Here is a 24,356-nt window from a genome sequence, read left to right as displayed (position 1 = left end):
CCGCCGACCCCGGCGCGGACCCCGGAAGACGCCCGGACCCAGAGTCGCCCTGTACTTTCTGCAAAGTGATTTCTCGGAAGACGGCGAGCCAGGCGGGCCGCGCCCCGGCGGGGCTCCGGAGGCCTCCCCGCGACCATTGGCTGGCGCGACCGGCGCGTGGCGTGCCGGGCCCGCCCCCGACCTTAAATGTGCGCGGCGCCGGGCCCCGGCAGCATCTCCCGAGCGCGGCGGGCGAGCGTGGGAACGCGGGCGGCTGCGCCGAAGGCGGGCGGCGGGCAGGGCGCGCGGCGGCAGGTAGGTGGCCTGGGCGGGCGGCGGGACCACGCGGCGGCCGGTCCGGGCGGGCGGCCCCGGTGCCGCCGCCGCCCAGTGTCTGGGCCAGCGCGACCTGCCCCTGCACTGTCTCCCACCCTCTGTCTCCCCTGATCCCAACGAAGGTCCAAGGGGTTCATCATTGTATGGCTGCCCCGAAAGATGGGCTGAGGCTTAAAAAAAAAAAATCTCATTTAAAAAAAAAATCTGATTTGCATGGACGACTTCAGAATGGCTCTTATAATGAAGGGAAATATTTGCCCTTTATTATAAGACCCCCTTTGTCCAACTCAAATCCTACTACGTGGAGTGGTACTTGGAGGGTGGTAACCGTGAACCTGCCCAACAACCAGCCGCGCTTGTGTGGGTCAGTTAGCTTGTGAAGGGGCAGACTGGATTTTTTTTCTTTTGATCAATGGCAATTAGGATTTCTGAGTGGGGTTTGAGGTCCTTTGCTTCCATCCATAGTCCAGTCTCCCCTGGCAAGAAGTCTGTATGGGTTCACAACTAACAAAAGCATTTCGGTGTAAAATGACCCCAAGGCAAAGGGCAGATTCTCTTAAGGTGAGGAGGTGAGATGTATTTATTACCCAGAGCTGTGAAGGGCTTCCTGGCGTGGAAACTAGAGACTGCGTTTTCTGGAATTTTAAACGATTCTCCTAACATACGGGGTGGGGAGATATAGCACAATTTTTTATTTTATTTTTAAAAATATGTTTTCATTGATTTTTTTTTTGAAAGAGAGAGCGAGAGCGAGAGAGAGCGCGATGTGAGAGAGAAACATCGATTGGCTGCCTCCTGCACACCCTCTACTGGGGATCAAGCCTGCAACCTGGGCATGTGCCCTGGCGGTTAATTGAACTTGACTGGTAATCAGAGTGGGACTGCTTAGTCCACAGGACGATGCTCAATCCACTGAGCCACACTGGCTGGGCTAGCACAAATTTTTAAGCATATTTTAGGAGCTGGTCCTTAAATGATGGTCTGAGAGTATCCTTTTGGATTATGGCAGGTTTCCCCATGTAAAGAATGAGGGGTAGTTTAGTCATTTTAGCAAGTTTGGGGTCAGAGGGAGAAATGGCTTTGATGCTTTTGGGTCTCGTGGGGATGGGGGTTTGCAGTGGCCAGGGCAGATGCCCAGGGGCCCTGGAGGTGTGGGAGAAGGTGAGTCCTGCACCACCTCTCAGGCACATCCTGGAATCGGGTTGGTTGAGCCCAGGGCTGCCTCATATCACCTGCCACCTGGGAAGCCTGACCCCCGGACCCATTTATAGGGTGTAGATTAGCTCCAGATAGGACTTAGCCCATAAAGAGAATTATTACCTAAAAATCAAGGAAGAGGAAGTTATAAACATGTGACTGGACTTATAAAATTTTCCTGGCTCAGCAGTTGGTGGAATTAATTTGTTAGTGTTTAATAGATCGTTATGGATCTTCATTGTATTAGAATCTTAGGCTTTTAATGGTGCTTAGAATCTTTCAGGTGATCTCATTGAACATTCAGGCGGGGCTATCCATGTGCTGAGATCTTATAATTTAACCATGGTTTTACTCTGCAGAGTGAGTAAAATAAGGCCCCCTTCCTGGGTGTCTGGATGTCGGGGTGCCTTTCTAGGCCTCAGCTTTTCCTTTTTTTTTTTGAACCAAGAGGGGCTGGATTGGATGTTTCTAAAGTTTTTCCAGCTTTTATATTCAATGACTTCCTCTTCCTCTTAATGTGATCTCTCTTACTTTCTTTTCTTTTCCTTAAATCCTCAAGACAATTGTCCTTAACAATTTCGGGGTTGTGAATCCATTAAAAATCCCGATGAGAAGGTGTTGATCACTGTCTGGGAAAATGCCCCCCTACAAACAAAATATTGCTTTTCATTTCAGGATGCTCCTGGAACATGGACTCTATTTTATGAACCTTGTCCTAAGGGGCTGAGCAAAATGCTGATAAGCAGGAACATAGCTGATAGATCCACAGACAGACACGAACCTCTCTCTTGCGCTCTGGCCTCCTCTTCTTGTCTCCCACATAGCTCCTTTCTCATTTGAGGTCTCCTGCCTTTCCAACAGGGAAGATCCATAGGACTCTGTACCCTGCCAAGTTGTTTTCTGGGGGAGCTTGGTGGTGTCATTCTATTTCTCTCATTAAGTGCTCCTCGCAAATCTGTCTGTATTTATAAACCCGAGGGACTGTTTCAGCATTCTGGAACGCTTGCGATCCATTCACTTTGCCGGTGAGGAGAGCCCCAGAGAGAGATTCAGGTGACTTAACCAAGGTCTAATTAGGAGAAAGCCTTTGCCAGAGTCTCCAGTTTTCAAATCGAAGTCTGACTCCTATTTCACACACTTCACTGTTTTTAAATCCACACCTGGGCAGCTGGGGTGATTGGATGGAAATGTTACATTTGGAGCTCATGGGACCTCACTTCCTTTTCCCCGGGACCTGGACGTCCTCTCTGACCCCACAGCCACCTGCAGGGTAGCTGGAGTTTTTATAACACCCACTTTTTGCCTTATAGACCAGCGTGGCTCTGGATGTGACCATATTCTTGGGGACATTATGTCACTACTGATTGTTTCAGACTTGTTTGCTAAAGAGGTCACATTTTAGAAGAATAGAAATGCTTTCTTTTTTTTTTTTTTTGGGTGGGCGTCTGTCCAACTGCCTAGGGGATTTCCACTCCTGTTCTTGTAAACGTGGGCTGTGAGTTGATACGGCATGTTGCTTTCTCTTTTTCTCTGGGCTGTTGGGTCAGCTGCCTGACCTGGCAGGAATGTGCTTCCAAGGGATGTCTTTGGGCGCCCTGGGATGATGAGGTCCCCCAATTTGGTACCTTCCGGAAGAGACTATTCAGGCGAACTTTGTCTGTAGCCACAGTTGACTTCCTCACACTTGTCTGCTCTCTCCCAATTGGTCATAAGAATTCCTGAGGAAGAAAGTTGGGATAATAATACCAATAACTGTTATTTCGAGAAGTCTTTGAGGTCCAGACACCGTCTCAGAGGCCTTGCACGTGCTGTCTGAGCCCCCACTGCAATGATGCCAAGTACCAATAGTTGTCCCAGCGTTTCAGCCGGTGTAGCTGACACGTCAGTGTTTAAAAAATTCTTTTTTTTCTTTATTGATTTGCGAGAGAGAGGGAGGGAGAGAGAGAGAGAGATAGAAACATTGATGAGAGAGAACATCGACTGACCTCCTCCTGCATGCCTCCCACCAGGGATCTGGCCCACAACCTGCGCATGTGCCCTGACCGGGAATCGAACTGGCGACCTCCTGGGTCGACGCTCAACCACTGAGCCACACCAGCCAGACGACACTTCAGTGTTAATGATGCTCCCAGGTCACCCAGCTGGGAGATGGCAGGATTCAAACAGGACCCCAGCCCTGCCCTTCCCAAACTCATGCTGTTATCACTAAACCAGCTGCGAAAGAACAATCTAGAAGTGTAGTCTGAGACGTTCCTCTTTCTTGGAGACACAGATGTCCAGTTTGCTCACACACACCGGTCGGACTGGGCACTAAGTAATGAAATGGGCTTTTAGAGTGATGGGTGCTCATTGAAGGGACCAGAACATGGAAGCGATTTTTCCTTATCTCGTGCTAAAGATGGAGTGATGCGGTTGCATGTGCCCGAAAGGGACGTGGGGAAAAGCTGGAAAGGGCACAGACGGAATCGTAGCTGGGGCCGGTATCTGGGTGAAGGGCAGCTGCCAAGTTCCCAGGTGACTTTCAGTTTTCATTCAGAGGTCTGAGGTCCTGGAAACAGACATTGGGCTCTCATGGCAGGTGGCCCTGAGCTCTGGATCGGCGGGCTTCCCCTGCTGGCACCTTGTTGCCACCCTCTGATTTTCCTGTTAGCATTCCTTGGCTGTTGAGTACCTGGGGTGCTTGATGAATGAGACATTATTTGTAATTTCTTAGAATTCGTTTTTGTTTCTTTTTTCTTTCCAAGGATGTGTGACCGGAATGGAGGCCGGCGGCTTCGGCAGTGGCTGATTGAGCAAATTGACAGCAACATGTACCCAGGGCTGATTTGGGAAAACGACGAGAAGAGCATGTTCCGGATCCCTTGGAAACACGCCGGCAAACAAGATTATAATCAGGAAGTAGACGCCTCCATTTTCAAGGTAAAGGCTGGACTTCCCTCCTCTGACCACGCAGGGAGCTTCTCTCTTCCCTCACCAGCCGGTGGAGGTGTTGAGTGACAACTTTCTTGAAAAATTAATCCAATTTTCAAAAACAAACATTGAAGCCCTGGCCGGTTTGGCTCAGTGGTGAGTGTTGGCCCTTGGACTGAAGGGTCTCAGGTTCGATTCTGGTTAAGGACACGTACCTGAGTTGCAGGTTCAATCCCTGGCCCTGGTCACGGTCGTGCAGGAGGCAACCAGTTGATGTATCTCTCACATCAATGTCTCTCTCTTCCTCTCTCTCCCTCCCTCTCTTCTATTTTATCTAAAATTCAGTGGAAAAATATCCTCAGGTGAGGATTAACAACAACAATAAAACAAGCAACTCCCCCCCACCAAACAAACATTGATTAAGTGCAGAATGTGTCTTGAGAAACATTCCAGGTAATTTTGCAGCTATTATATGATTCAGTTACTTGGGGATGGTTTTATATCGTGGCATTTTTTGATGAGATTAAGGACACTTCTTGCAAAGTTCTGTTTGGCAGGGTGGGGTCAGCTCTGTGAGAGAGACACCATCTGTCATTACTTTGGGGCCAGGTCATTTGGGATGTCCTGCCGCAGGTGTCTAGAATTAATCTGGCTTCCCTTGAGAATAGCGAGTACCCCAAGCTCTGGTTCTACCATTTGCATCGTGACTGCTGGCGTTGATCGAGTTTGCTCTGTGGCTGGCCTGGCCCCACAGGGTTTGCGTTTTCCTCTCACACAGCCCTGTGAGGAAGTGCTGTCCTTGTCCTTGATCTGTAGAGGCACTGAGAGAAGTGACTTGTCTAAGATCTCACAGCTCTTGAATGATGGAGCCAGTGTTCGAACCCTGAGCCCAGCCCTGAGGCCATGCTCCCAAACCCTAGCAGTACCGATAAACAGAGGTGTCTTGCCGTCACACCTAGATCCAGGCCGAGGAGCCAGGAGCCAGGGCAGTGCAGTGGGTCATCAGGGTCCCCCGTGGGCTTCTCTAAGGCTCCAGAAATGCAGGTTCCACCCCCTGAGAGGTGTGTAGCCCTAGGTCCAGGTGAGCCCAGGCTTCCATTTTTGCAAACCGACACGCCACAAGTCTGACTCAGAGCCCAGGTTGCAAACTGCTGCTGCTGTGTGCCGGTTCTGTGGGCATTTGGGGGCCCCGGGGTAGGGAGGGGAGAGTGAGTGAGCATGGAGGAGGACTGGAGAGGCTGAGCTGGGAGGGCCGGCATCAGACCAGAGACCTTGGATAAATGACGGGAGTAAAGCTCAGACTCGTAGCCAGGGATGACCATCTTCTGACACAAAAATCCAAAAATGACTAAAGACCATACCTTGACCTCAGCGTGGAGCATAAGTAGGTCAGAGTTGGTTTATAAGGCATTTCCGTTCTTTCTGACGTTTGCAGTGGGGCTACACATGTAGCAATTCTATTAAATGTCACCTGGAGTTGCAGGTCTCTGAGACTCTGATGCGTTGCCGGCCCTCTCCAAGAAAAGGGGGCACGTGTGTGGGTGTTTTGCACTCACCTCCAAGGGGTCCCACCTGGCCTGAATGTCCAGCAGATTTTTTCCCTCAGCAAGGACCCAGGTCAGGAGCCTGGACTCTGCCAGGTTTGCGAGCTGCTAGTGTTTCCTTTCTCCTTCTGGCAGGAATGTGGATTCCTCTCTTGTAGAGGTTTTTTTACCTTTAGCATTATGGTGAGCTTCTCTTGGGAGTGACTCTAGCTAAATTTAAGCAGTGCTCAAGGTCCATCTATCCATCCAAAGTCAGCTGGGATAAGCCAGGGTTCCTCAGCGTTGGCACTGTTGACATCTAGGACCAGATGGTTCCTGTTGTGGGTCATCCTGTGCACTGGAGGACATTCAGCAGCATCCCTGACCTCCACTGACTAGATGCCAGCAGCACCTGTCCCCCCAGTGTGACAACCAAAAATCCCTCCGACATTGCCAGATGCTTTCTGGGGGTGCATTCTCTCCTTCCACATTGAGAACCCTCCTAGGAGCCGACCATGGCCAAGAGGAACAGATTTAAGCAGAAGTGAGGGGTGCACAGTCGCAGGTGGCCCATCAGTAAAACTTGTTCCTGGAGGAGAGTAGGCGGGGCTGGACCAGGAGGCTGCATAACCCTGGCTGGTGGCTGGCTGGTGGAGCTGTAGGGCCCGTCCCTTCACACTGCTCCCTGCTTCAGCTTATGCTTGGGGGGGAATGAAATAAAGCCCCAGATTTATACATCTTATGCAATGTTCTTCATGGCCGTTTCAACAGCGTTGAGAAAAATGTGCAAGATTCCCAATGTTTCCGTTGATTACGCAGTCGCTCAGTGTGGCAATCTGAAATGAGTGTACAATCTCAGCAGGAATGGGGGTGGGAGGGAGACACGGGCACCCACCCAGAGCTGGGTGGCCACTGGAAGGGCAGACCCTGGGCTGGCGAAATACAGGTGGGAGGAAGCCATGCAGAGCTTCCCTGAGTGGTGCTAGCTCACGCCGTCCTCTGGGGGGCGCATCTCCGCGATGCCCACTGGATGGGTCGGCTGTTGGAAGAAGCCAGAAGGCAGGCCTCGGTGAGATAGAGCCAGCCTAGGGATCTTCCCGGGAAGCGAAGAACCTTTCAGTTTCACACAGTCAAAGAAAACCTTTTCAAAATCTATGAGTTAAGAAAACCAGTCTGTTTCCTGCCGTAGTAAATGGGTCTGAAGGAGCTACTATGCCGGAGATCCTTCATTGTCCAGAGGCGTCATTCTGAGGTCAGCTTCATGGGGTAGACCAGAGATGGGAGATTGGAAAAGACATTTAGCTCAGTTTGTACCATCCCTGGGTATACCGATGAGGCCTTGATATCGGCTCATATTTATTTTTTACAAAAGTGTTTTGCCTCCTTTTCATAATGTTGAGGGAGGAACTCGAGTTGGGGGTGGGGTGGGGGACGATCATTCATTGGTGGTTTTTCATTGACCAGGCATTGTGATGGTCCTGAAGGGGTTAGGACTTACTTAGTAGCACAGATATTTCAAATTCAGTAGGCCTTTGGGGAAAGAAAATAGCCTTTGATTTTTAAAACACAAGATGGGACAATCATGTTAAGTCAGGAAGGTGGTCCCGGGTTCAATGCTGGCTGCTGCTGAGAGCCGAGGACCTTGCGGCCGGGAAGCACAGGCTGCAGCGGGGACTCAGAATCCCTGTTCTCTGTAGGGTTAGCTTTAGAGTCCTGACAGCTCTCCCAGCTGGGTATATTTTAGAGCCAGCCCGAGAACCCTCAAAAGGAGTCAGTGCAGGCTGGAAGAGGGGTGCCTGGTGCCAGCACAGGGCGCTTCCTGCCCATGGGCCCCGCTTTGCTTTATGATGTCTTGGCTGCTTTCATGAAGTGAGTGTGAGCCTTCAATAAACCAGTGGTTATGACAGTACCCTGTAGGCTGTGCAGTCTGGATACGTACGAGTTGGTCCTAACAGTGCCCCCAAATCCATGCTCTTCAAGGTCCATTTGTTATATGGATTAGCCCAGTGGTTTTCAAGAGTGTGTTTGTGTGTGTGTGTGTGTGTGATGATTTTACCTTCCTGAGGACACTTGGCAATGTCTGGAGACATTGCTGGTTGTCACAATGGTGGTGGGGGTGTTACTGGCATCTAGTGGGTGGAGGCCAGGGAAGCTACTAGACCTCCAGCCACACACAGAATGATCTGACTCCAGCCCTGGCTGGTTTGGCTCAGCAGTTGGAGCAGCGGCCCTGTGGTCCAGAGAGACCCGGGTTCGGTTCCCGCTAAGGGCATGTGCTTCGGTTGCAGTTTGTCCCCAGCCCTGGTTGGGTCATGCGGGTGGCAACCACTTGATGTGTCTCTCTCACATCGATGTTTCTCTCTCTCTCTCTCTCTCTCTCTCTCTCTCTCTCTCTCTCTCTCCCCCTTCCACTCTATCTGAGCAAAACATGGAAAAATGTCCTCGGATGAGGATAGGTAGAAACAGTGATTTAATGCGATACATATTTGAAATTACTGTTCCATGTGTACATGGTTTGCCCTTACATTTCTCTGATGTAGTTAATATATGATTGGAAAAAAAAAGATTGTAGAGAATTGAAAACCACTTACTTTTAAACATCTTTTAAAGGGGAGTTTTTCATCAGTGTCTGACAAGGAAATGGCCGCTCATGCTCATTAGTAGGAATGTTCTAACAGGTTCTTTGCCTCGAACAGAGATGTAAAATCTGAGCTCTGGGCATTAATGGTGAAGGGAATATTGACAGTGAATGATGAGATCCTGTCTTCTCTGAGAAGAAAGAAACCAAGACTATTTTAAATGGAGCTGTGACTTCTAGGGGAGTTTTGGAGTTTCTGGGGGTGTGGCCTCCTGGGCACCTAAGTCAGAGTGACTGGGATGCTGGCGAAAGAGGCACAACCACAGACCTAACCCACACCAATGGATGAGTCTTGAGGGGCAGGCCTAGGAAGCTGCATTTCATGAGTTCCCAGGAGATTGTCATCAAGCTTGAGGACAGCTGTTGTTTAATCCCATACTGTCACCTTGGGAAGGTTGTCCCTTGGCATTGCATTTTTCCTGAGTGGGATTGAGAATTCCCTCTAGATGTGGTATTATTTTAGGTTGGAAGATGTGTCTGATTTTACCTCATGCCAAAGGTTATTTTCACCTGACAGTAGTGACCTGATCAATGTGTGCTGTATTTTATTTTGTGGTGCGTACCCCTAACGGAAACCGGACCCTGGACTCTCTGGTCCGCAGGCCGATGCTCCAACCACTGAGCCAATCCGGCTAGGGCTGTATTTTATTTTTGAAATGAAAACTATGCCCATTCACATTAAAAAAATTTTTTTTTATCCTCACCCGAGGACATTTTTCCATTTTTTGTACAGATAGAGTGGGAGGGAGAGAGAGGAAGAGAGAGAGAGAGAAACATCGACGTGAAAGGGACACATCGAGTGGCTGCCACCCGCAACCAGGGCCGGGGACAAACTGCAACCGAAGTACGTGCCCTTAGCGGGAACCGAACCCGGGTCTCTCTGGACCGCAGGCCGACGCTCTAACCGCTGAGCCAAACCGGCCAGGGCCCATTCACATTTGATTTTTAAAAAAAAATTATGCCACATTCTACATTTGCCTTTTAAATTTCCAGCTTTGAATCTTTGCTCCTAGTTCAGAGTCTAAGGTTTAAAGAGGTCAGAAAACAGAGCTATGAAAAAAAAAAAAACCAAGAGAGAGGTAGAACATTTCATAGCATTTTAAACAGTGCCCTGGGGAGGTGGGGGGAAGGTTAGACTAAATGCCAAAATGCAAAACAAAATGTCTATTAAAAGCATGGCAGTGGATGATCACACTCAGAATTTTTGCAAATGTTTCCTTTTCATGCTAAATTTTCATGCTAGGGGTTGATTAAAACACACACACACACACACACACACACACACACACAAATTATTCTTTGTTTTGAACATTCTAGTGAAACCATGTGCACTTCCTCCTTGAGCTACTTGACCTCAGGCTCCTCCTGGCTCTCTGGTCCAGGGAAGGATTTTTGTGGGGGTGCCTGGCCTGAGCTCCAGTTTCAGCTCAGCTGGCAGATCTTGGGGGACCCCTTCCTGGCCTGGGTTTTTTGTATATCTGTCGAAGAAAGTGGTCTGATTGAGGTCTCTGAGCCCTGAAATTCCTTGAATGAGAGTTGCTGGCCCAAAATGGCTGTGGCCTTGGATGTCGGTGCTCGAGGGGCTGGCTGTGTGTTTCATGAGCTGCTTTCTCTTCCTTCAGGCCTGGGCAGTTTTTAAAGGGAAATTTAAGGAAGGGGACAAAGCTGAACCCGCCACATGGAAGACAAGGCTACGCTGTGCTTTGAACAAGAGTCCAGATTTTGAGGAAGTAACAGACCGGTCCCAGCTGGACATTTCCGAGCCATACAAAGTTTACCGCATCGTCCCAGAAGAGGAGCAAAAATGTAACTATCCTTCATGGGCACTTAGAACAACAGAGGCTGCAAGGCCCAGGCTTGGGGGGGAAGCCGCCGCCCACAGGGTCTGGGCAAGTGGTTTGAGCTAAACAAAATAGTTCTGTCCTTTGTATAAGCAGATTCGGAGATCTCTTTCCGCTGACCTCGCCCACCAGCTGCTGACCAAGTGGCAGCTTCCAGCTGAGTGAGAGGTGGCGCGGATGGAAGGAAAGGGTGGGGAGGTTGGGTGGCAGCCAGCTCTGCTGACCAGGAGCGAGTTGGAGGCTATCCCTGGGGCTCAAGGATGAGGTTGGGCAGCAGCAGGGATCCTCGGACAGCGTGGAAGGAATTTCTTTTGTTTTCTAGCAATCTCAAAGGAGGCTAGGGGAAAATAAGGTGGACAGAGAAGGGATGGCCGATGAGGACAGAGGGTCAAGTTCTCGAGTGAATTTGTGGGTGACGGCACTGTTAGTTTCATTGCTACGGCTCAGTATTGTTAGATCCTGATCATTGTTTGGGAACGCAGGATGTGATGATTCCTGAAGTTTCTTCCAGTTCTAAAATTCCAGGAAAGCATCTGTGAAGAATTTAATGCAGGGACAGCAACGGTGTACAGAGCATCTCCCAAGGCCTGATTCCCACGCTCCCGTCAGACATCACTAATCAATCAGGGTGCCTGGAGCTCAGGTGGTGCACGATGCAGCCGCTAGGGATCCGAGCTGGCCCATGAGATAAGCCCGCATTGCCATCTCTGGTTTAAAACATTGTCAACACATTGATTTTCTTAGCCGTTAGATGTAGCGGTTAGAATATTCTTTTCTGCTTGGGAGAAGGCCAGTAAGGTCGGAAAGAAATAGAAGTCTCTGGTTAGAGCTATGCAGAAATTCTGAGTTTGAGCCCTTCCAATGTGGGAAGGTTAAACAAGTTGATGTGTAGTTTAAAACAAGTTAAAATTGTGACCCGAAGAAATATTTAGTGAGCCTGGGTCAGACAGTTGTGTGACTCCTTGAAGAGGGAACCAGCACGATGACAAAGACTGTTCGACAGAATATGACACGCTGGCATACACGGCCAGTGAGGGACAGAAGGCTGAGTGTCTGACCTGGCAACACAGTGGCCCCGGGGTTATGCTTTCTGCTGGTCATTTGTAGCTGAACTGCCTGTAAATTCATGCCTGGCTTTTCTGAGCCTGAAGCCTCAATGAGGGTCAGTACTACGTCAAACAAACTGAACTTGCCCTGGAAAATGAAATCGCCCTTAGGGAAGACCTCTTGGGTAATCCTCTGGGATGGCTTTGAAAGGCCAGTCATCTTTCTGCCGTATTTCCAGTTTTGGATATTGTTTTTTTGTCATCACAAAGTAAATTGTGATGTGAAGGAATAGAGAAGTTTCTGTTACTCCCCTGCCTCCCATGATCAGCCGAGCTTGAACTGGCAGATGACCCCAACTTGTTTATATATAGCGTGGGTCGCAGCCAGCATCACCTGCGAGGGTGGATGTTCAAGAAGCAGGTTCTCAGTGGGGGGGCAAAGGAACGTTGTATTTGCATAAAACCTACATGGACCCACCTCTCCTCTGTCCTTCAGTGGTTTGCAAGCTACATGGGGGTGCCCCACCTGCCCCTATTTCCCTCATCAACAGCTTCTAAGCGAATTCTGGAATCTACCAAAATGGAATAAAAATTCAGTGAGGATGAAACAATAGGCCAATTCTGTAGCTCACTGGGACTGTTGAATTCCGATAAACAGGTGTTTATTGGTTATAATACATCTCACACTGATAGTCTTAATGAGGGGAGTTTCTGGCCAGAGAAGAGGTAGAAAAGCAAGGAGGAGACCAGCTGGGTTTAGAGTGCTTGTTGTGGAGATGCTTGTGTGTCTTTAGTGATTCCCGGTGAGCTTGGGCAAGTCTTTGTGGTAGGCTGTGTGTGTGCGTGGTGTGTGTGTGTACGGGTCACGCGTATCTTTGGAAAGGCCAAAAAGACATTTCCTGCCAATTAACTTAAAAAAAAAAAAAAAAAGACTGTAACCTTTAAACACATTTTGTCAGGAAACCTTTGCGTGTCTTCGAGTGCCCTAGCTTGTGAATTGAACCTCTGCAGGTTGGTAGACGCCTGGTGTAGAGGGTGTCTGATGTGAATACGTGTTAGATCTCTGCAAACAGAAGGAAGAGACCCAAGTGCTCTTTGTCCTCCAAGTGTTAGAAACAACAACAACCAACTTCTCCCTTTTGAGTCTGCTGATCAGATGACTGCAGAAGCATGGGAAAAAAATTTCAAGGCCTTTCCCAAACCAGGGAAGACAGTGACTTTTATTTCTTTCAACTCAGCATTTACAAACGAACCACTGGGCATGGCCTCAGCGCCGATTGTGATGCCTCAGTGGTTTGGTCATGTTTTGTCCTGCTTGTCTGCTTTTCCGTAGGCAAACTAGGCGTGCCGACTCCTGGCTGTGTGAATGAAGTCCCCGAGATGGAGTGCGGTCACTCCGAAATTGACGAGCTCATTAAGGAGGTACGTGGGGGCAGCGTTTCCAGAGGTCGGGCCTGACCGCAGAAGCCGCGTGTGTCCTGCTGAGCCCTGGCTTTGCTCTTGCCCGCTCAAGGCATCCAGAGCTCGGGCTCTCCCAGCAAACCTTGTCTCTGCCCTGACAGAGGTAGGCTGTGAGGACTGGGCCACCTGTCTGAAGCGAGCCTCCCCGACGGGTCAGCCCCTTCACCTGGTGTCTGCTCCTTAATCCCGGGGGCGGGGCAGAGTGCTTGCTCTGTGCTGGTGATGTTCCCTCAGACTCTGGACTTTTCGTGTTTAAGCATTCCGAATGGCAGTCTCCTGTAATGCATCATATGTCTTCTTGCCTTCGGAGTAGGCTTCAGCGAACAAAATGGAAGCTTTCCTTCCTGCTTGGGTTGTCCCTTGGCATCGTTATTGTCCCAGCTTTCATGGCCGGTGGGCTGCCCGCCTTCCACACACAGCTTTTCATCCTTGATGGGTTGGAAAACCATATAACCAAGCTTTTTAGAATTGTAGGTAATACAATACCTACAATAGGTTGTAAGTAAAGGCTTAATGCGGCCTCAGGCAATGGGTATTTGAATACCAGTTTAAGCTATTTGGATGCCATTTTCTTCTACCTTTATTCAGCCTTTTAACTTTTTTTGTTGTCGTTGTTAATTCTCACAGGAGGATATTTTTCCATTATTGTTATTATTATTTTTTGATAGAGGGAAAGGGGGGTGGAGAGAAACATTGATGTTGAGAGAGACACATCGATTGACTGCTTCCCACACAACCCTGACCAGGGCCAGGGATCAAACCTGCAACCCAGGTACATGCCCTTGACCCAGAATTGAACCTGAGACCCTTTGGTTTGCGGGCCGATACTCTAACTACTGAGCCAAACCGGCCAGGGCTTAACTGTGTTCTTTATGGCTATTACAAGGACATTGCATAGCTAAAGTAAGCCTACATGGCCCTTGTGAAAGGTGATGTGAGTGCTATATAAAAGGAGGGGATGGGGGGAAGAGACAAACCACAGAACTTACATGCATGTATGCATGACCAATGAACATAGACAGCAAAGCTGGGGATGAAGGTGGGGGGAAGGGGAGGGAGGTGTCAATGGGGGAAAATGAGAAACATCTGCAACAAAAACAAATTAATAAATAAAAACTTAAAAAACACAGCAATGCTCGAATCCCTGGGAGCAGCTTGGCAGTCAGAAAATGCAGATAACAAAATCCAATCTACTCTAAGCTGCCTGACTTTTCTAAAGCACATGACAGCTATTACGTGTCTGGGTGGTCTTTGGCAGCAGATCAGCTGAATTTCTGGCTTCGTGCCACTCTAACAAGGTCCCGTTTTCCATACGAGGCGTTTCTGCTGACTCAGCGAAGAGAGTGCAGTAATTGGACTGGTGCACCGGGATCACGGGAAAAGCAGATTTCAAAAACGTTTCCTAACTGGATCTACCAACCTCCTTTAAGAAATGGGTCAGCGATAGAAAGTCTAGACATGGTGCATTGAATGAGATTCACGACAGCACGGCAGAGTCCATTCAGAGTCAGGGTGCGTTGAGGTCCTGGACCTGGCATCGGGCGGTTTCATGTAAAAGGCCAATCATCTTATTAGGGGCCCTGAAGAGGCTAGTCATTCAGTCGTGTGACTTGATCACTAAGCCTGCTGGATTCTCCTGGATCTTTCAAGGTGCAAAATAAAACTTCCCATCTGTCTCATGAGCTAAAGGTGACAATAAGGCTTTGGTTAAGCATGAGCCATTCATCTTTACAACACCGGGGTGCTGCTTTGGAAGCCTAGTGACGCCCCTGCTCTTCTGTCTTGTCCCCAATCGCGCAGCCTTCTGTGGACGAGTACATGGGGATAGTCAAAAGGAGCCCTTCCCCACCCGAGGCCTGCAGGAGTCAGCTCCTCCCAGACTGGTGGGTGCAGCAGCCCAGCGCAGGTGAGCATGGGAGCCCCGGCATCTCCAAGTGGTGTGGGGATTGGATTTGTCTGAACGGCTCCAGCCTTATAGCAGCTGGGGTGGGGCGGGTGCGGGGGTACTGCTGTGCTCCCTATTTTATTGAAGGTAACTGATCCCAGAGAGGTGGTCCTTGCCGGCAGAACCCAGCCACACCCTTAGCCCCATTCACCACGGCCTCCCCGGAAGATGCTTGTGTCCTTCCCACAGGAGGTGTCGCGTTCCCTTCCCCTCTGGGAAGGTCAGAGGGGGAGGGAGTGCACTGAACCTCTCCAAGACCAGAGTGGATTCACAGCTCTGGGCCACGTTAGGTCTGCTAGGTCCACCGTCCAGTTTCGTCGGACATTAGGGACTCCTCAGAGCCAAGCACAGCCCAGAGAGGCTGGAGAGAGCAGGAGAGCCCGGGGGTGGACAGTTGCTCACTAAAAACCCTGGATTTGAATCCCCTGTCAAAAGTTCCATATCTTATGTGAGGCTCAGTTTGCTCATCCAAATAATGAAGACGCCAGGACTGGCCCTGCAGGGTCCTGAAGCTAAATGAGGGGTTCACCTTCCACCCCCTCCACTGCTTGGAATGACCTTCCCTCCGGGAACCTAAGCACCTTTACTTCCTTGCTTGGCCTCTCCCCCACTGTCCCCTGTGGGAGCCCAGGGGGTGATAGCTGACCTAGTGGGCCTCAAAGGTTGCCAGGGGGTGGAGTGGTGTCAAATCAGGGGCCCTGAGAGAGCCCCCTCTTCCTGTCCTCAGCGGCACCCCGGAGAAAGCTGGGTCTGGCCCGGGCTCCCTGTGAGTCAAGCCCTGGATGGTGGGCACGCGGTCCAGCAGTATTTTTGGAGCAGGCCTTCAGGGGGAAGGAAATGTGGCCCCACAATGTCACACTGACACATGGTCAGAAATCCCACAGCACAGAGGAAGTCTGCCCCCTCCATGCCGGTGGGGTTGAGGTCTGGCTTTCTGCGTTTATGAAACACGGGTCGCCTCGCCGAGAGGGAAAAACACCGAATTCAGCGGAAGCCTGTGGCAGGGCCTCAGGAGCACGCCATATGTAGCTTTTTAAGAAACTTTTGGAGAGGGGGGAGCATTTGGGTTGCTTCCCCTGAACAAAACCGAGTCTGGCTGGGTCTGAATCTGCTTTCTGTTTCTCCGGCAGGCTTGCCGCTGGTGACAGGGTACAGCACCTATGACGCGCACCATTCAGGTACGACGCGCTCCGGGCCGGGCGGCGTGGGGGGGCCCTTGGAAGACAAAACTCGCAGGACCTGTGTGGGTTCTTGAGGGCCCCTGGATGAGCATGATCGGGTGTTGGAAGTCGGGCCCCTGATTCCTCCTTTTTACTGTTTGGTTTGGAAGTGAACCAATGGCTACTCTTTTCTGAGCCTCTTCTCAGATTGGACCAAGAGCCCCTTGTAGGTTTAACTATAAGGGAGACAGAGTGTGGGGACAGACACACTCAAGGCCCAGCTCTGCCCCTGTCATGTGACCCCAGGCAGAGTAATTGAACCAGACGGAACCTCAGTCTTCTCATCTGTAAAGTAGGAAGAGTAATAACAGCTACCTCGTGGGCGTGTTGTGAGGATTAAACATAGTGTGATTAAAACTTTCTGGTGGGACATCAGTATGGACGTCACCGGTGTCAGTTTGTTTTATTCTCTCCCACACCTCAGTTTATAATAACAATAATGGTGGTGATGATGATGGTGATGGTGACAGTGGTTTTGATGGTGATGGTGATGATGATGATGGTGATGGTGATGATGATAATAATGGTGCTGACATTTAGTGAATGCTCACCGGGTCCAGGATCACCAGTGAGACTTTCATGGCCTAATCTCATGATCGCTTCCCACCGCCCCTAGGTAGGTGTTGTTAGTGTTCCCATTGCACCAGCTCAGAAACCTCTGGTCACATAACTGGTGGACCACAGAGCTGAGGTGTGGCCCCAGGCTGTCCCATCCATGCTCCTGCCCCTCCAGAAGACACAGGTGGCTTCTGTGCAATGTTGTCTAATTACGTTGGGGACGTGGACCGCATTCCTGCCAGTGGCCCCTGGAATTGACATTCAGGCTCATGATGGTGTCTTCAGCGCATAGGAAGCCGGTGTCTTCCCCAGCAGTGGCCGGGTCTGTGAGGAGGGAACAGCCTGACTCATCAAGATGGATCACGTGACGTTGGGACCGGGATCTGAGCCTCCTGGCACACAGAGAAGTGTCTTGCCCGTGGCCCTCACGGGATGAGTGTTTTTGAGTGGCAGAGGCAGGTTCTCACCCAGGCAAGAAACTTTTAAAGCAAACAGTCGAGCTCTTACCCACAGCACAGCCGCCTGTGAGCTGCGGACTGTTACAGCTCCGGCTTCACAGGTGAGGAAACCGAGGACTAGAGGTGAAATCGCTCACCTACGATCACACAGCTCGTAAGCCGGGTTGCGGGGTTCAAACCCGGGCACCTGGCTTCAAGTCTGTTTTTAGATTTACACCGGGAAGCTGCATGGTCACCAGAGGCCCAGCTCCCGGAGGCCCTGGGTCATGGGACTGAGCCTTTGACCTGGTGAGCCCTGGGCTGTGGCCCAGGGAGTCTGCTGACCAGTGCTTCCCGAGGGCAGGAGAGGAGCCAGGCTCCAGGCTGCGGTGCCTGGGTGGGAAGACACGGTCTGAGGAGGAAGCTTCCTCTCGCGATTGCAGAGCTGTCTCAGCCCCTGCTTCCTGCAAAGAAAATCCTACAATATTCCTCCAGAAGTTGTGAACTTCGGTACCTCTGTGCAGTTCACACAACCCCACCCCTCATGTACACAAGTTGTCAGGAGTCCCCAGTTCTCAGCCTGGCAGGGACAGGTAATATAATGAGTGAAATGTCAGGAGAAAGACAATAGGGAGTGGCGGAGACTGTGGCAAAGTGGAGGGGCCATACTCCTCTGGGCTGCTTGTAGTGGTTCCTGCCCTGTGGACCTTCAGACCCAGCCAGGCTCGATTTTTCCATTTTTTTAGAGGAACCAGAGGTCTGGATTTTTAGGTGAATTTTTCCCATATAAAAACTTGGCAGCAGATTTGTGTCAATAATGCCCCATTGTGCTGGGGATCCAAACGGGTCTGTGCCTGCCTGTTTGTGCTCTCAACTGTATGTATTTGAAATAATTCGGGTAAAGGGTGGTGTTTGAAATGGACAGTGTGGCTCGGCGCTTAAGAACACAGATGTGGTGCCCTGGCCAGTGTGGCTCGGTTGGTTGAGCGTTGTCCCGTGCACCGAAAGGTCGCCGGTTCAGTTCCCGGTCAGGGCAAATACCCAGGTTGTGTGTTTGATCCCCGGTCAGGGTGCATATGGAAAGCAACTGATGTTTCTCTCTCAACATCGATGTTTCTTTCCCTCTCCCTTCCTCTCTCTCTAAAAGCAATAAAAAGATATTGGAAAGAAAAAAGAAAAAAAAAGAAAGAACACAGATGTGGAGCCAGCCTGCTGGGGAGGGAGTGCATCTAAGCTCCCCAATTAGCAATTGTGCCATTGATAAGAAGCACCTTAACCTGTTTATGACTCAGTTTTGTCACCTGGAAAATGGGTATAATTATTAGTAATTTGCACGGTGTTGACATCTGCTAAGTACAAATGCAGGCTCATTCAATCCTCACAGCCACCCAGTGAAGTGGAAATATTATTACCTCCACTTTGCTGATGGGGAAACTGAGGCACAGAGTGGCGACGCTGCTGCCCCAGGTCACACAGCTGGGATAATGCATCAGGCAGTGGGCTGCAGAGTGTGTGCTCTGTGGCCAGACCGCCCCCTGGCAGGGCTGTCCTCGTGGGCGAGAAGCCGTAATGGGAGCAGGACAGGGTGGCGGAGGGCCTTGCAGAACTGCAAAGGGCTGGACTGAGCAACCGGAGGCCCTGATGAGCGGCTCCTGCTCTGCGGGTCTCCACTGCTCGCCTGTAGGGTGCAGCGAGTCATGGCCCAGGCCCTGCTAGCTCGAACCTCCTTTGAGCCTACGCTGTCCTACGACATTAGGGTCACTAGGGCGGCCCTGCCTGGACATCTCTGGAACACCTTGTCTGGGCTCCCTCTGAGGCAGTCAGTTCACATGCTCATGAAACACTAGTGTGAAATCAGGCGACAGCCATGACAGGGCAAAGGGGCAGAGTGGTGACAGTCATCTGGAGTGTTCCATTCATTTGGGACAAAGTGCAGAATTGTTTTGGAGTGAAGGAAGCAGACTGTGTCAAGGCATCAGGTGACGCGGGCATTGCAGAGTTGGAGGGTGGGAAGATGGTAGGGGTGGTAACGAGTTGTGGGGTCGGATGCTGGTGCTGCTACTTACCTGCTGGGTGACCCCACCTGGGCCTTAGTTTCCCCAAATATCAAATAGATGAGTTGGACTGGAGCCCCTGCAGCTGATTCCCAGTCCTGCTTGGTTCTGGAATGCCGTTGAACTCCAAGGTGGGAGAAAGCGGACCTGGGGAGAGTAGTGGGCATCTTAATATTTGACTGAGCAAATGTTTCTTGAGCAAAGCCCAGCAGCAGGGTCCAAGGAATTATAGGTGCAGAGCAGCATTATTAACCCAGGTGAGTTAGGCGGCCACCCACAGGCTGCCCCTGACAGCTGTGCGGGTGTGCACTGCACAAATCTAGGGGGCACCACGGAGTTGAGCAGCTCACAGCCCATGTGGCTCGAGGGGTCAGGCCCGGATTGGTATTTAAAGGTTCCCCAATCTCACCAAGCTCTCTGATAGTACATGTCATTCTCCAGGTTTAAGGCTGTTAAAACCCAGATTTTTTTTAGGAGGATCCCTACATTTAGCTTTTGTCTTTACTCCTACCTTAGTTTAGAGGTTCCCACACTTGGAGCCCCACCTTCACACTTGGTTTTCATATCTGGGTACCACTTGGACTATTATTAACATCCTGTTTTTCTCTAAATCTTACTTTTTAAAACTCACATTTATTTTAGAAGCATTTTATTTTATTATTATTTTTTTTCATCCTCACGTGAGGACATTTTTCCATTTTTTGTACAGATAGAGTGGAAGGGAGAGAGAGGAAGAGAGAGAGAGAGAGAGAAACATCGATGTGAAAGGGACACATCGAGTGGCTGCCACCCACACGACCAACCAGGGTCGGGGACAAACTGCAACCGAGGTACATGCCCTTAGCGGGAACCGAACCCGGGTCTCTCCGGACCGCAGGCCTACGCTCAAACCGCTGAGCCAAACCGGCCAGGGCAAACTCACATTTATTTTAAATGGGGGCCTCCCCTCACTGCCTGGAAAAGGAAAACCAGGGTCACTTGCTGTAAGTAGGAAGTCGGAGATCAAAGCAAATTCATTGAAAATCAGATAGACTGTTTAGAGATTCTGGAGATATTGCCACCTGTCCAAGGCTTAGAACCCCTTTGGTATAGGGGTGGTTGTCAGGATTAGGTGTTAAAGATCCATCAGCACCTAAATGAGGCTTTGTTTTGAGGTGGTCAGAGATTGAGAGAATAGATATACATACATTATGCCGTGTTACCTAGATATATAGCTCTCTGTTCTCTAGAACAGTGTAGCCTGTTGTCTACATTCATAATGGAAGGATATGCGAGATCTGAATTTGTGGGCTGTGAAAATAAAGATATAATCTTTATTTTATATAGATTATAGCCACAGGGTCCCTGGGTTTCACATTAAGAATCGATGTTACTTATTTACAACATTGTATCATGTGTAGTGTAACATGGGACAGGGCCTGTGAGGCGGAACTAGTTGCCAAAGAAATGTGCTTGTCAAAACCTCATTACTCTCAGGATGACTGGTGAATGGTGGCAGCTGCCAGCCTTTCCCAGAAGTAGGGAGAGCACTAGAGTAGTTTTCTAGATTCTACATCATTGGTTTCCTTAGTAACTCTGTGTGTTTATTCATGCTTATAAAATCATTATTTCTAGAAAGGGTGCATGAACTTCCCAGAATGCCAGAAAGATCCTGGGCACACAAGAAGCTCCCCCCAGTTTGGGAGGAAGATTCTGGACGTCTGCACAGGAAGGAGCAGGGAGCTCCCTTCCCCTCAGCCCCCTGACCTGTCCCCCTTTTCCCCACAGCCTTCTCCCAGATGGTCATCAGCTTCTACTACGGGGGCAAGCTGGTGGGCCAGACCACCACCACCTGCCCGGAGGGCTGCCGCCTGTCCCTGAGCCAGCCGGGCCTGCCCAGCGCCAAGCTGTATGGGCCCGAGGGCCTGGAGCTGGTGCGCTTCCCGCCTGCAGACACCATCCCCAGCGAGCGGCAGAGGCAGGTGACGCGGAAGCTGTTTGGGCACCTGGAGCGCGGCGTGCTGCTGCACAGTAACCGGCAGGGTGTGCTGGTCAAGCGGCTGTGCCAGGGCCGCGTGTTCTACAGCGGCAACGCCGTGCTGTGCAAGGACAGGCCCAACAAGCTGGAGCGCGACGAGGTGGTCAAGGTCTTCGACACCTGTCAGTTCTTTCGAGGTCAGTACCGCCCTCACCTTGCTGCTGGGATCTTAAAGATCCTGCCTCCTTTGCTGTGGGGACATGTAGGGACGGGCCAGAGGCACGGCTGCGGCAGGGGCACCCCCTGCATTTGATTTTTTTTTTTTTTTTTTTTTTTAATCCTCACCCGAGGACATTTTTCCATTTTTCACTCAGATAGAGCGGGAAGGAGAGAGAGAGAGAGAGGGAAACATCGATGTGAAAGGGACACATCGAGTGGCCGCCACCCACATGACCCAACCAGGGCCGGGGACAAACTGCAGCCAAGGTACATGCCCTTAGCGGGAACCGAACCCGGGTCTCTGTGGACCGCAGGCTGACGCTCTAACCGCTGAGCCAAACCGGCCAGGGCTGCATTTGATTTTTGCTCTGCACTTTTTTTTTTTTTTTTCCTTTATTGATTTCAGAGAGAGAGGAAGTGAGAGGGAGAGAGAGAGAGCTAGAAATGTGGATTGGCCGCCTCCTGCATGCCCCCCACTGGGGATTGGGCCCACATCCTGGGCATGTGCCCTGACCGGGAATCGAACCAGTGACCTCTTGGTGCATGGGTCGATGCTCAGCTACTGAGCCACACTGGCCGGACTGCTCTGCACTTTTTTTTCTGAGTGATCCTGGGGAAACCTCTGTGCTTCGACTCCCCTGCTTGGAGAATGGGGGGTGCAGTCCTGCACCTTCCTTGCACAGCTGCTGAGAGCATGAAGGAATTTAGCACCTTGCAGCTCTGCTGCGGCCTATCTCTACACCCTGGGAGCTGGTTAGAACGCATTTCCTTCCTTTATGCCTGCAGGGTCAGAAATTGCAGCTTGGCCAGGTTCCAGGAGTTTGGTGTGTGCTGACCTTGTAAACACAGCCCTCAGGACAACACCCACACACTGAAGTGCTGCACATCAGCTGTTGTTATTCTGTGAGGCATATAAATAGAATCTCACTGTGTGTGTTCCTCCTAGAAGGTCAGGGTATCTGAAATCAATCAACTGGGCTGTCTGCCGTACTGCGTGGGAACCCTCCTCTGTGCTCCCAAAGCCCTCTGTTTCTCTTCCTGTTACAGCCAGGAGCTAGTGTCACATCTCTCCTGCCACCTGGCCTGAGGACTCCTGGAGAAGGGGCCCTGGAAAGGTGGGCACGGTGGCATGTGTGAGCTCAGGTGTGAAAGCACCGAGGAGCTGCGAACACCGGCCCCTTCCCCCTCGTGTCTTTGCAGAGCTGCAGCACTTCTATAACAACCAGAGCCGGCTTCCCGACAGCAGGGTGGTGCTGTGCTTCGGAGAAGAGTTTCCAGATATGACCCCCTTGCGCTCCAAACTCATTCTTGTGCAGGTAAGAAGAGGCAGCTTCAGAGCTTGTGGCCAGATCTCCCAGCCAGTGCATCAGGACCCAGTTTATTCTGGCGCTGCAGAACAGGCAGCAAAGACTAGGGTACTCCATCGTGTGCAGAAGCAGGCCTGTTGCTTGAAGCAGCGGATTCTTGCCACCTCTGAACCATCTTCTCATGTTCCAGGACTCTCACAATCTGTGTCTCCCCTGCCTTTTTTTTTTTTTTTTTTTTAGTTTGGTTGGTTTATCAAAATCAAAACCTTTCCAGAAAGATTCCGCCTGGCCTTAAGGTCTAAGTGACAGATTAGGGTTTTGCCAGCTCATATTTAACTCTAGTCAAAGGAATGAAGCTCTAATGGTGGAATTCTGGACACTGGCGAGCCAGATTGGGCCAATACTGAGAAAGCATATATAGGAGTCTTTGTAGGAATACCTCTTGCCCTTTCTTTGCATCTCCCTATTCTGGGTGCATTCATTTGGAACTCGTGGAGGTTCTAAATGCTGCCTTTGCACTGGGGTAATCAAAGACCCTGACTAGGGTCAAAGGAAGTCCCACCTCCCTTCCCGCCGCTCTCTCTGACCTTGTGCACCATCCCTCTAGATTGAACAACTCTACGTCCGGCAGCTGGTAGAAGAAGCTGGGAAGAGCTGTGCTGCTGGGTCCATGATGCAGGCCCCTGAGGAACCCCAGCCAGACCAGGTCTTCCGGATGTTTCCAGATATTTGTGCCTCCCACCAGAGACCCTTTTTCAGAGAAAACCAACAGATCACAGTTTAAGCCTCTCTTGGGCACCCCGCCCCGTCCACATCTCATGTTTCATTATTACAATTACTGTTGTAATTATTTAAGGATATAGATCCCTCTGACCTGGGGTGGGACTCCTCACTCTGCTCTTAATTTAGTAAGGGCATTCTCCGAGGACTCGTTAATGAGACTAATTAAATCATTTTCTCTATTTTCCCCTAATTATCATTAGTTGCTATGATTCTTCAGCATTTTGGATAATTGAGATTTCCAAAGACTTCTATTCAATTTGACTAGCACTTAGTTGCTTCCAGGAAAGAAATTTGGATAAGATCCACTTGGGAGTACAACAGTGCTTTTGGTCTTTATCTTGTTATAGCTGTAGATATATGATTTCATATGCTTGATTCAGGGTTTAATACCAACCTTCCTTTAATAAGGGAAAGCAAAGCTTTTGGCTTGTTTGACGAATGTATATTCTCCCCAGAATTTGGTGCTAGGAAGGCATTTCCATTACCAGATAAAATAGTGTGTTTTTATCTTCATACAATTAAAGTTTTCCCTTTGGCGCTTTGCAGCAGAAGCTTAGAATTAAATTTATTTTTTCATTTCTGTAATTAGGTTATCCCAGATCCTTCTCCGTTTTCTTCTTTCTAAATGGCTTTAAAATTATTTTAAAACCATTGTCCATTGTCCAACTGTAAACTGCTTTGAAACTTTTTTTTTTTTTTATTTTTATAAACCACAAGTTAAAAAAAGATGAGCATTTTGTATGAGTGTTTTGATTGTGCCCGCATTCGGTCACTCCATAGTGTTGAGAGTGTAGGCGTGGCTAAAGGGCCTTGGGAGATTTGGATGATGTGTTAGCCTGTCACCACTACTCAGGTCATGGGACGGTCTGTGGCTGGGAGGATGCCTTCCCCCATCCCTACCACTCCCCGAGGCTCACGACAGCCCTACCACACACCAAATTCCTC

The 24,356-nt window shown here is 50.1% G+C and overlaps 1 protein-coding gene across 1 annotated transcript; it reads left to right on the top strand.

The window, feature by feature from the left end:
- Positions 1 to 275: 275 nt before the first annotated feature.
- Positions 276 to 24,072, top strand: IRF8 (interferon regulatory factor 8). The gene is made up of 9 exons (XM_036275655.1): positions 276 to 294; positions 4,257 to 4,431; positions 10,206 to 10,389; positions 12,804 to 12,892; positions 14,732 to 14,837; positions 16,007 to 16,054; positions 20,913 to 21,299; positions 22,522 to 22,637; positions 23,236 to 24,072. Exons 2-9 carry the CDS (start codon positions 4,258 to 4,260, stop codon positions 23,410 to 23,412), a joined length of 1,281 nt encoding a protein of 426 aa, XP_036131548.1. The 5' UTR covers positions 276 to 294; position 4,257; the 3' UTR covers positions 23,413 to 24,072.
- Positions 24,073 to 24,356: the final 284 nt, after the last annotated feature.

This window comes from Molossus molossus, unplaced genomic scaffold (assembly GCF_014108415.1).
Source record: "Molossus molossus isolate mMolMol1 unplaced genomic scaffold, mMolMol1.p scaffold_m16_p_21, whole genome shotgun sequence".
Classification (NCBI taxonomy): Eukaryota; Metazoa; Chordata; class Mammalia; order Chiroptera; family Molossidae; genus Molossus; species Molossus molossus.
Note: the sequence above shows the minus strand (reverse complement) of the source record. Positions and strands in the feature narration are given on the sequence as shown.